The following is a 12,798-nucleotide window of genomic DNA, read 5'->3' as shown; positions in this document are numbered from 1 at the left end:
TAGAATGGAGTCCCAGGATAAAAAAAAAAAAAATAAAAAAAAAATCAATGATTTAGGGTTTAGTTCTCACAACTGAGTCAACTGGTTCTTCCAGCTAATGGTCACATCACTGCCATTATTGGCACAAATGGATTCCCACAAGGCTTTGTCCAAAGATACCACCACTCTCCCACCCATAAGGAAAAGATATCACACTCACCTCTTTCTTCAATAACTTGGGAAGTGCTGGCATCAGTAACTCAATAACGCCGTTAGCCACATAGTTGACTGTAAAGGAGAATCTGTCCAAGATAAAACAGGGAAAGATGGAAACCAATATTAACAGCTAGAAGGGTACCAAAAGAGGCTTCTATTTGAATATTTTGAGGCTCTGGTGTATAGACTCCACCACCCCACCGCCCCACTGACACAGATCAATTACTAAGAGCCCACATTCATCTAATCCTTTAAAGTTTGCATGTATTCTCTTACTTCATCCTCTTAACACTCCTGTGAGTTTGGTGCCATTATTCTCTTTATTTTACAGATGAGAAAGCTGAGGCACACAGAGGTAGAACCTAGGTCAATCTTATACAGCTAACAAATGTTTGAAGTAGGATTTGAACTCAGGTCTTCTTGATTCCACATCCAGATTACCAAGAATTTTCTGAAATAATGAAACCATCAGGCCCAGAGATGGTAGGTCCTGAGTTCAAACTTGATCTCAGACATTTCTTAACTGTACAACTCTGGGCAAGGCACTTAACCCCCACTGCTTAGCCCTTACCGCTCTTCTGCCTTGGAACCAATACACAGTATTGATTCTAAGATAGAAAGTAAGGGTTGAAAAAAAAAAAAGAAAGAAAAAGAAATAATGAAACCAGAGGATGGCCACCATTACCACCCCCTAAACAGTAACATGTTTATATATGGCAATAAGTCATTTTATATAATAATATAGAATAATGGCTGACATTTATAACAACTTACATTTTTCTTGTGCATTTGAGTTTATAACAGTTCTTTCCCAAGAAAAGCCTTTTTGGGTAGTTAAAGCAAACAGGATCATCCCCATTTTACAAATGAAGAAAATGAGACTCAAGATCATTAAGTAATTTGAAGAGCTAGGATTAGAAACCAGGTCTTCTTACTATCAACTCTAACCCAATTTCTATAAACCTAATACCACTAGAGGTGAGGATTAATATTTAATGGTGACTCTTGGTGGAGGGCTTTGAATTCTAGGCAAAAGAGTTTGAACTTAACTCCATAGGCAATATGGGACCACTAAATACTTTCTAGTAAAGAAGTTATATAATTTTATGCACAAAAATATTATTCTGATAGCAATACAGTTTGGAAAAGGGAAAGAAAAATTATAAGACTTTTGCAATAGTATTAATTAGAGTTTATCAGTAGCTAGATGGTACAGTGAGTGCTAGGCCTTGGGTCAGGAAGACTCCTTTTCCTGAGCTCAAATTTGACCTCAGACTCTATCTGTATGATCCTGAGCAAGTCACTTAACTCTGTCTGCCTCAATCTCCTTATTTATAAAATGAACTAGAAAAGAAAATTGCAAACTACTTCAGCATCTTAACCAAGAAAACCCTAAATGGGGTCACAAAGAGTCCAACAGGCCTGAGCAGCAACAACAACAACAAAGCTCTTGAAGGAGATAGAGAAGTGGCTGATGGAGGGGAAGTAAGAGAACCAACAAAGCATGTTATCTTTAGAGCTAAGAGTACTCTATTACAATAGTGTCAGACTCAAACATGGAAAAATATTTAGAAAGAAAGAATAACTTTAAAAAAAGAAAACATTTTTAAAAGGCCATTAAACTCACACTGCAACAAGCAGAGAAAACAGTTGGTAGGACAGCCATGAAACAGTAGCTGAATAGGGAATAGGACAATTATTTTTTTTTCTTTTTTAAGAATTAAGAAGATCTTAATATTTTGCCCTTTTCTGACCACTGCTAATATCTACAGAAGTCGCAGGAAAATGAAACTTATACTACTATCAAGAACATCTGTATTTTTATTTTCTTGTGGTTTGATGAACTAGCTCCTAGAGATAGTTGTTTTATTTCCTAGATATAAATTGTATTTCTAGGTCCCTACATTTATCATGAAGGGAGTCAAAGATTATCACAATTCCCAGAAAATTATCAATAACAGAAAGCTATTTCTATTGTCATATTAAAGGACTCCCTCTGCCCTGGCCATATCTATACTCTCCTATAGCAGACACTATCACCAGGAGGAACTTCATTTCTGGAGCCCTCCTTTCCTAATGAGTGGGTAGTCTTCTCAACACTATTTTTAGAAAGTCTCAGTTTTCTTCCAAACTCTTCTTCCAAAATCTCCTTCCCCTTTTCGGAAACATCAACAATGATCAAATTAAATTTTTGTCCCTTTTTTCTGAATAGTGTGTCCTACTCCTTATGACTTTACTCACCATTTCTGGCTTACAATTCCTTTTGAGTATTATTTCCCTGATTAGAATGTAAGTATTTTCAGGGCAGGCAAAGCTTTTGCTTTTGTATTTGTATCTCTAGCAATTAGCAAAGATTTTAGCAATATTAGGCTTGATAAATATTGATTCACTAATTTATTCAAAGATGAATGAAAATAAGGAAATGATGATTTTTGTGAGAATCAAGTGAGATTATCTATGTAAAACCCTTTGAATACCTTAATGCTAAATTATTGTTGCTACTTCTTTGATTATTATGGGACACTAAGTGGCACAGTGGATAGAGTGCTGGGCCTAAAGTCAGAAAAACTCATCTTCCTCTGGCCTCAGATACTACCAAGCTGTGTGATCCTGGGAAAGCAATTTAACTCTGTTAACCTCAGTTTACTCATCTGTAAAATGAGTTAGAGAAGGAAATGGCAAACCTTTCCAGTATCTTTGGCAAGAAAACCCCAAAGAGGGCCAAGGAAGAGTTGGATGTATATAAATGGAGATTTTGAACTTTGGACTTCATCCCCCATAAGTCCCTTAGTTTCCCCCAAAATCCTTTTAATCTCTCCTGTGCCTCCATATTTGTGTGGTCATGTTATTGTTTTATAGCTGGTTGTAACTCCTCCCTCTCTCTCTTTTGCTCCTGGGAGTGGGCTGGTTACTACTCTTTTAGTTAGGTCTCTTTTGTTAGTTTATTATTAATTATTATTAATAAAACTTGATTAAGTATATCTTAGTTATTAATTTTATTTTTATTAATTTTAATCTACACATTTTGGCAACCACGAAGGGATAGAATTCTCAAATATTTTTTAAAAATAGATTTTCATTATAGTTAGTAAGTTTGCCTGAGAGCTGAGAGCTGAGAGCTGGGGTTTCCCTTTCTCTCCCTATGTTCCTGCAGTTTTTTTCTTTGCCTGCCACCTAGCCCACCTGCTTTCACTTCATCTCGGCCACTGCAGACTCTGCCTGCCAGCCCGCCTACTTTTGCTGCTGCTGCCTTTTCACAACCATCTGCTTGAGCCAGCATTCCGCACCACTCCCAGTCTGCAGCCTGCGAATCCTAGCTGCTTTTTTCCTAGTGGACTGGTGAGAACTCCAATCCCTTCCCCCACTCCATTTTCCAACTTGCACTAGCCATTTTTTAAGCCAAACTCTTAAGCTGACCCTAGAATCCTGACTGAGAGAGACTTGCAACTCGGATTTTTTTTCCCCCACAGGAATGGGACTTCTCTGCAGTTTTTCTTTTGAGGGCAGAGAGACTAAATCAGTAGATTTGAAGTAGAACTTTTGGGGATTTTGTCTCTACCTTTTGACCAGTTCTCTCACATGCAAATGCCCTATTGTTCTCCCTCTAGAAATTTTGTTTCTTTGTGTTTACTCTGTAAACAAGCTTCCATTAAGTGTTTTTTTTTTTTTTTTTTTTTTTTGTGGAGGAATAATGCTGTTTCAAAGCCTGCTTGCAACTCTGAAACAACAGTTTGAGTTGGTAACTTTACAAAGTACAGTTTGGATCTGTTTACTTCTTTTCGGGGGTGGGAGGGATTGTGTTGATTGAATGCCTTACAGTTGAGAGCTTTGCTAATCTTAAGATTCAGGGGAGAAATTCATCTCCCTTCACCCCCTTGCCATTTGGCCAGCCTTTATAATACATCCAATTTGAGATTCCTCTATACTATGCTCAGTGCAGAATTATGCCCCACTCTGACAAAATTCAGAGCTCTGACAAACAAAATCAGAATGATTGATTTATATGGGGGAGGGGAAATAATCTTAAAATATATCTGGAAGTTTATTGCTTGCTAATCATTCTCAGCATCTCCCCTCCCTAATAGTGAACAAGTCTATTGGGATTGGTAAAAAGGGTTTTTGACCATACCGCTTGTAATTTATTTCCTTATATTATAGTATTTGTTGATTTCTTTAAGGTTTAATTTTTTTAAACTTTATCTGTATTCATCTAATTAATATCTATTCTGTTATGTGATTCTTTATCTGTACCATTTCCCTATGATTTTACTGAACAACATAAAATTGTAAAAAAGCCCATGAACATCTTACACAAAAATTTTTTTAAGTTAAAAAGAAGCACATTAGTCTTATGTATCCTGGATTGGTCATCTTAAACTATCAAGGTCACATGTTGCTTATACAACCTTGGAAAATATAATGACTTGATTGATGTAATTCTGAGCCAAGACAAGAGGACTTGAACTTTTTGGGGGTTTGAGGTTGCGGTGCTTGACATATGTTAAGATGCAGGATTTCCTCTGAACCACATTCTAACAAGCATCTCTAGCTGCCATTGTGGTTCCCATTTGCTCCTATAATCTAGTTTCTTTTTTCTGTCTTTTATAAGTATGGCAAACTTTCTGTAGTCCTGGCTACTGATTGGGTAAGTGCATAATTACTTAAACCACTTTAATTGGGTCCTGATTCAAGGACCTGCTATAGTTTTGCTTTTCCTTTACTTAGATTTTTTTTAGACATAAGACTTAGATATTTTATATTTCATCCACAAGTTATTTTTTCTCTTTTATGTGGATTTTCTAATGTTTTTGATTTCTTTTGCAATTGATTCATAAACTTTATAACTCAGCCATGTATCCCTGAGTGAGCCTTGTTTTTTATTATTTTTCTCGGGAGGGGGGGCTTTGTTATTGTTGTGAACTTTGATTTGAATTTAGGAAATTTTAGGGTTAGAAACTTGCTTCCTCCCAGAATCCAGAAGACAAACCTGTTTGGAAAAGGTGCTATGAAGATGCCTGCAGAGACCACACACTGTATCAAGAAGATACAGAGTTGAACTTTGGGATGTGAATTTGAACTTTGAGGGGTTAAAAGCATTTGTTTTGAATGTATACTTTTATGCCAAAGGGGACTGTCCCCAAATTGGCTTTTTGTTAATGTGGCAATCATTGATTTTGTTCTTTTTTCCCTTTTACCCACAAATTATTGCAATTTATAAGTTGATTATGTTTTTATGATCCACTAGGAAAACTGGTCTTCCAAAGGATCACAGGGGGTATGTATAAATGGAGATTTTGAACCTTGGACTTTATCCCTCATAAGTCCCTTAGTTTTCCCAAAATTCCCTTTAATCTCACCTGTGCCTCCATGTTTGCAAGGTCATGTTATTGTTTTATAGTTGGTTGTAACTCCTCCTTCTCTCTCTTTTGCTCCTGGAAGCAGGCTGGGTAGTATCCTTTTAGTTAGGTCTCTTTTGTTAGTTTATTAATAAAAACTTTATTAAATATAATATTTTAGTTATTGAATATTAATTTTAATCTCCACAGATGTAATCTAGACAACAACTGATATAATTATTATTGTTGTTATTGTTAGCAAGCAATTTCTATTGCTCCAAGGGGCAGCTAGGTGACTTAGCTAAATGGAGTGCTGGGCCTGAAATAAATTAATTAGTGAATTAATATCCAGCCACAGACACTTACTAGTTGTGTGACCCTGGGCAAGTTATTTAGCTTCTGTTTGTCCTAATCCACTGGAAAAAGGAAATAGCAAACCACTCCAGAATCTTTGCCAAGAAAACCCCATGAACAGTATGATCCAAGGGGTCATGAAGAGTTGGACATGATCAAACAACTGAACAATAACAATTATTGCTTTTTTTATTGCTTCTAAGGCCACTTGTTGGGAATAGATGGGGGTTCTAGGCCATTTGATGTCTCTATTTTGTGAAAGATTTGACAAGATGTATAGCATGTTTTGCCCCAGAATGTTTTCTGTTTATTATAAAAACTATGTATTTCTAAGTAACTAAAGTATGTACTTGTCTGATTCAACTTGTTAAAATGTTCCTATTGGCTACTTGATGTTATTAAAACCTTCAGAAGTTTGGTTGTTTTTTAAAATTTCCCCCAGAAAAATAAGATTCTATTGACTAAAAGAGAACAAACCAGACATAAGATGTAAAAGGTCAATTTGACACCTCCCCCTAAGATTTTGTTACACGTTAAACTTATATAATCCTCTGCATTTTTAGAAACACTTTTCTCACAATGGAAAAAGGTAGCATGATTATTATTATGCCTACTATACAGATAAGGAAATGGAAACTGAGAACTTAAGTAATTTGTCTACACAGTTGTATAGCTGGAGAGTGTGTTTTCTGATTCAAAGTCCATCTGCCCAAATGTACATGTTTACCCAATAGAAATCTGATTTTCTTCCCCATCTCCTCAGGCCACTGAGAAGTGGTAGAAGAATGAGGGACCTCCATAAAAGGAAAAGGAATCAGAAAGTTAGCATTCCTGAATGCTTGAAAAAAGAAACCAGACTCTTGAAAGGAGAGATAAAGTAATAAAGAGTAGAATTTGTGGCCTACAAAAGAGAAACAATTAACAAAAGAGAAAATAGGGTGGCAAGTCTCATTAAAGAAGCAAAGAAAGAACAACTTATTTAGGAATTTCAATATTTTGAAGTAAAGGACAACCTAAAGGAGGAATAATTAATATTAAAAGAATGTCCAGGGGGCAGCTGGGTAGCTCAGTGGAGTGAGAGTCAGGCCTAGAGACAGGAGGTCCTAGGTTCAAACCTGGCCTCAGCCACTTCCCAGCTGTGTGACCCTGGGCAAGTCACTTGACCCCCATTGCCCACCCTTACCAATCTTCCACCTATGAGACAATACACCAAAGTACAAGGGTTTAAAAAAAAAAAAAGGATGTCCAGTCTCTACATAAGCAAAATGAATTGATTTCCAAGTCAGGATATGTAGAGACAACTTAAGGATCATATGCTTTCCAGAAAACATGAGAAATAAAAATGCGTGACTCTGATAATGCAAGAAATAATACAAGAGATGTTCCTAGTACTTCTGAATATAGAAATTCAGTAACCCAAAACTATTCAGCCACTAGATATTGCAAAAGATAATAGAATATGATCCAAAAAGCAAAGGTGCTCAAGATATAACCCAAAATGAAATAACCTGCCCATCTGAGCCTAATTAATCAGACACATTTGACAAACCAGAGTAGGAGCTCTGAGCTTTGAGTTTGGGAGTTGTTGAAATTTTTTAATTTATGAAAAAATATTCAAGCATACATTCAGATTACTTTAGTACTTGTGCTGATTAGATTTATTGTGGTAATTAGGGAAGTAGTAGTCTGAGAATTTATATATATGTGAAGTTGGTACTGCTCATAAACCTCTGAAACACCAATAATATAATTCATGACATCCATACCTATAATGTGTTTCTCCATTGCCTTTTGGGTAACCTACATCTTTAATTCTTTGGAGAATACATTGTTCTGGTAAAGCCATAAAGCATTACCAGAAATGCATTTATGGTGAAAAGATAGAATTTTGGGCCAACAAGAAGCTTGGAATCATTAAAAGCCCTGGGCCATTCAATCCAGTTCTTTCTCTTCTTTAAATTCATTTCTGAGCCTAGTAAATTTTCTCTCCTTGTTGATCCAAGTTATAGTTATGGCTGGCCCAGCTGTATAGGTTTTCCATATAACAACTACATGTACAATCTTCATCCATTTTTTCCATGTGAAGACTTAACTTTTGTTAAGTTAATGTGGTTCTTGCTTAGAAGACTGCAATGTTTCCAAATCAAATACAGTCAACACAATGTTATTTGTAGAGAGGACCATTTGGAGCACCTCCAAAAAAATCTCTGTTGAATGGTACTGGCTTAGAGATAGAAGGGTGGATCAGTGGAATACTTGGGGTCAATTCAGTAGCAAGATAGTGTTTGATAAAGTTTTGGACCAAGAACCCACTATTTGACAAAAACTGCTAGGAAAACTGGAAAACAGTATGGGAGAGATTAGATGTTTAGATCAACATCTCACACCCTCTACCAAGATTAATTCAGAATAGGTAAATGACTTAAATATAAACAAATTAGGTGAATAGTAAAACTGTCAGATATATGGGAAAAGAAGGAATTTAAGACCAAGCAGGAGAAAGAAAACACTACAAAATGTAAAATGAATAATTTTGATTATATTAAATTAAAAAGTTTCTGTACAAACAAAATCAATGCAACCAAAATTAGAAGGGAAGCAACAAATTGGGGGAAAATTTATAACAAAAACCTCTGACAAAGGTCTAATCTCTCAAATTTAGAAGGAACTAAGTCAATTGTACAAAAAATCAAGCAGTCTTGAGTTGACAGACGGTCAAGGGATGTGAATAGGCAGTTTTCAGATAAAGAAATCAAAACTATCAATAACAACATGAAAAAGTGTTCTAAATTTCTCTTTAGAGAAATGAAAATCAAAACAATGCTGAGGTACCACTGCACACCTAGCAGATTGGCCAATATGACAGTAAAGGAAAATAATAAATGCTGGAGGAGTTGTGAATAAACCCAGAATTCTGGAAGATAATTTAGAATTATGCAGAAAGAGCTTTAAAAGAATGCATATCCTTTGATCCAGCAATACCACTACTACGTTTGTACCCCAAAGAGATAATAAGGGAAAATACTTGTACAAAAATATTCATGAAAAATACTCACTTTTGGAGAAGATTGATTTGCAAGTTAGAGAGGCTTTCAGTACTGTAGCTGAAGACTAAGTGAGATTGCCCTGCTTGGCCAATTACTGTTCGGACTTCGGCTATGATATCACTTTCTATGTGCAGCTCAACGAGTTTGTCGGTAATTGCGCTATAATAGAATAGAGATACCACAGAAAATTACCTTGAGCCTGACACAGACTCCCAATAGAATTCAACAGGGAGTACTTGGCTGAAGAGAGGATGTGTGGGAATTGGGAGCACTGAGTGTCTGTCCAGGGCAGGGAGTTGTGAGAATGCCAAGTTTGTGCCAGAAGCTATGAGGCAATTCTCTCAGGTTCATTTCTCTGACTCTCTCTCCCATATCAACTGGCCAGGTTTCATCCCCAGAGCCCGTGTCATAACTATAACTGCTAGGTAGACCATATCTTTCAGGACTTAGATGAGACTAGATGTAGCCCAAACCCAGTAACAGCAGTAGAAGGCCAGGGGACCCTGGAGAAGAGTGGAAATGCAGCCCTACCTTGAGTGGAGACCTCAGCCCCAAAGGAGGAGACACAAATTCTTGGCGGGGTTACTCACAGGTTTAAGACGGCCACCATATCAAAGGGGATCTTGATCTGGAGGTGATCGCTCTCAGTAAAAGTCACCTCTAAGTTTTTAATGTTAACTGTGTTGACATTCAGCCTGCAGCAAGGGAATGACAAGGATGATGCCCAGGGTCCCTGACCCCAGACCCAAGACCCAGTCCCAGGACTCTCTATGGTGGCTGCCCCCTTATCGGGGATGGGGGAAGGTTGCACATGAATGAGTCATGTGTGAAGAACAAACCAGAGGGGGCAAGTATAAACCACTGGACCCAAGTGTATTTTCTTGTGGTGGCACTTCTTCATTGGCCTTATTTCATACCCTAGTGAAGGAGAATGTCACTGAATGCTGAATGACTATTTTGCTTGACTTTTCTTGCTGAATGGGCTGAATTAGGTCTATTGTTGTAACTCTGTAGAATCCTAGAATCCCAGAATCTCTGAGACCTCAAAGGCCATCAAGGCCAGAACAAAATTTTCATCACTCACATATACATATGCATTCATAAACTCTCAAGTATGCATACATGTAAACACAAACACATACACACACAAACCCATAGATACATACAAACACACTCACCCCATTCCTTTCATATAAACACACAGAGTAGGAATTAAGGTAGATGAGGTCTGCAGTTGCTGAGGACCTGACATGCAGAAGAGTCCTTGGAGAGAAGCTTTTTAATTAGACTTTTTATAAATTTCCACTAAAAACAAAAAACAAACTAAGAAGAAAACAACACTAGTCTGGGTCTTGAGGGCCTGTAGGGATTGATTTTGTCCTGAATTGCCTGGTACCGTGAGGGTCTGGTTCTGAGGGAGAAAGTCACACATGAAAGGTACTTCCTTAGGGTGAGGGATGATGTGAGATAGGCAGACAGAGACACAAATAGAGAGAGACAGAGACAGACAGACAGACACAGAGAGAACATAAACAGATGCTCAAGTGCAAATGTCAGACTTTGATAAGGGTCTGTAAGTCCTTGTCCTCTTGATGCTGTATAAACTCCCTTCCTTACTTCATAGATTCACCTTTCTGATCTCTCTGATATAGTTGCATACTCTATCACACACATGCACACACACAAATGCACATGGGATCATACATGAAGGTGCATATTTAGACCTCAAGAATTATTTAGTTCAATTCTATTTTGTATATGAGGAAATTGAGGCCTAGAATTTTTAAGAGCTTGAACCCATGTCTTCGGACTCCAAATCCAGTGTTGTTTGCACTGCACCATTCTTTCTCCTTGTTCCTGGGTCAGCTAGACTATAAGCTTATTAAGGGCAGGGCCAGGGACCAGGTCTAACTTTTCTTTGTATCTTCCTGATTAGCACAATACATAATATTTAATAAATGTTTTTGAGTTGAATTGAAATGACCAATTGTTACTGTAAATAAGCGACATTGGATTCTCTCCCTCCAGAGACTGAGTTATGCCAGGGGATGTTTTGTTTCATCAAACTGCTCACCCTATAATCTGCGTCAGTATATTTCCGACAACGTTTCCAATCACAGGTAAGTTGGTCATATAATTACTCTTCATGGCATCATAGAGAGGCAAGTCTTTTAGGATCTTAATAGTATCCTGATTATCAAATTCCTGCAAAAAAACTGGAAAAAATTTCCTTGAAATCACACTTGCTATATCTATAAATGTAGATGACTTATGACTTTCCTCAAAAACAAAAACAAAAACATAAAAACCTCTTTGAGGTAAATAGTGCAAATATTCTTGCATTTGTCCAAAAAGGAAACTGAAGCTCAATAGAGTAGTAGAGTCCTATCCGACTGCTCAGCCTCTAGGGAGAGATTTGTGCCACCTGAACAGAGCTATAACTAGGGTGGAGCTGTTGGAGTCTTGTCCCAGGGCATCAACATCCAGGGAAATGCACTGCTTTTCCAAAGAATAATGCTCCCTCGTTTTAGCAGCCTCAGACTATTCTCCCTGTAGTCCCTAGTCTTCCATGTCCTATGCTGTGCATATAATGCAACATGGCTCCCTCACCTGGATCCATCCTCAAGGTCTCTTCACCTTAAAATCTCTCTCCCAGGATCCACCTTCCTCTCCCCATTCCCTGTGGGGACAGAGAATGGATCTTTCTGGGGGATACGTTCTCTCTAATCCATTGTCAAAACTGTTCTCACAGGTGAACTCTTTCATCCCTCCTTTTCTCTTGCCTGTTTGTCTCCTTGTCTTCTGTACCCCCACTAGCAATACACTTTCCCCCACTGTTGCCCTTGTGTCACTACGACCAATGCACCAACCAGCTTTGTCCTGAGTGAAAGAAGTCTTAGTTACAGATACAAATCAAAGCTAAAATCCTGGTGTCCATGTTTGTGAGCCAGTCAGTTTCCCTCAGACCTCTGACCACACACTGAGCTGAGCCCTCACTCAGCCTCAGACCAAACATCAACCCCAGGCACAGAAAGATTCTCGACCCTTATTTATAGACTGAACCTCAGGCCTAGCCCCAGTCTGAACCATCATCGTAGTTAGAGATGGACCTCTCATCCTTGTCGTATAATAAGTCCTATCTCTAGTCTCCCTATGAACACTGTTGGTCCTCTCACAACATTAGAGGCTTCTCTAAATTAGGCCTCCATAGAAGCTATTTCAAGGAGACCTGTGCAAGTAGTGATCCTTTCTCTAGCAGCCTGGTGCTTGAACCATGTAACTCATGTGAACATCACCACCTACCAATTCCATGTGGTACAATTCAAATAGTTTCAGTGTGGCACAATCCCTCCTGTCCTTCTAACCTTCTCACTTATCACAATGACTTACCTTTTTTGAGAAGTTTGGGACTAACGTTCAAAAGCCCTTGGCCTCCAGGTTCTGCTTGGACTGAGGACATTATAAGGAAACCCCAGAGAAGTGCCAGTGCCCATGGTTGGAGCATCTTTAGTCCTGAAATCAACAGAGAATATGGAGTGAGCTCAATGCCTCATGGGAGGGAAATTATCCTATTAGAAGGATGGAGCAAGAGGAAGGATCTAGGGAAAGGCCAAATTAATCATAGGGCAACCAAAAGTCAGGTGGGGGAGGGGGATGCTTTGAGCACAAATAAGTTGAAAGGTATTCAACAGCTCCAGGAATTTGATAAGTGGATGGTTTAGGTGTGAAAGAATGGGATGGAGGCCAGGGGCTGTTAGCTCATGGCTGCTCCCTCAAGCCTCTGAGCTTTTTCTATTTTATACTTTCTGTTCAAAAGAGCTGTTTCTTACCAAGCACAAAGGAGTTTGCGGCTGTGTAGACACACC

At 38.2% G+C, this 12,798-nt stretch overlaps 1 protein-coding gene across 1 annotated transcript in view; it reads right to left on the bottom strand.

Annotated features, from left to right (window-relative positions):
• The window catches only part of BPIFB1 (BPI fold containing family B member 1), a 31,114-nt gene extending 18,677 nt beyond the window's left edge, over window positions 1-12,437 (bottom strand). Inside the window, exons 1-5 of the mRNA XM_044661558.1 lie at window positions 12,323-12,437; window positions 11,007-11,148; window positions 9,523-9,627; window positions 8,942-9,091; window positions 200-281 (exon numbers count right to left, since the gene is read on the bottom strand). Coding sequence (XP_044517493.1) covers window positions 200-281; window positions 8,942-9,091; window positions 9,523-9,627; window positions 11,007-11,148; window positions 12,323-12,437 — 594 coding nt within the window. The remainder of the gene's footprint in view (window positions 1-199; window positions 282-8,941; window positions 9,092-9,522; window positions 9,628-11,006; window positions 11,149-12,322) is intronic.
• Window positions 12,438-12,798: the final 361 nt, after the last annotated feature.

This window comes from Gracilinanus agilis, chromosome 2, assembly GCF_016433145.1.
Source record: "Gracilinanus agilis isolate LMUSP501 chromosome 2, AgileGrace, whole genome shotgun sequence".
NCBI lineage: Eukaryota > Metazoa > Chordata > Mammalia > Didelphimorphia > Didelphidae > Gracilinanus > Gracilinanus agilis.
This window is presented reverse-complemented; position numbering and strand designations above follow the sequence as displayed.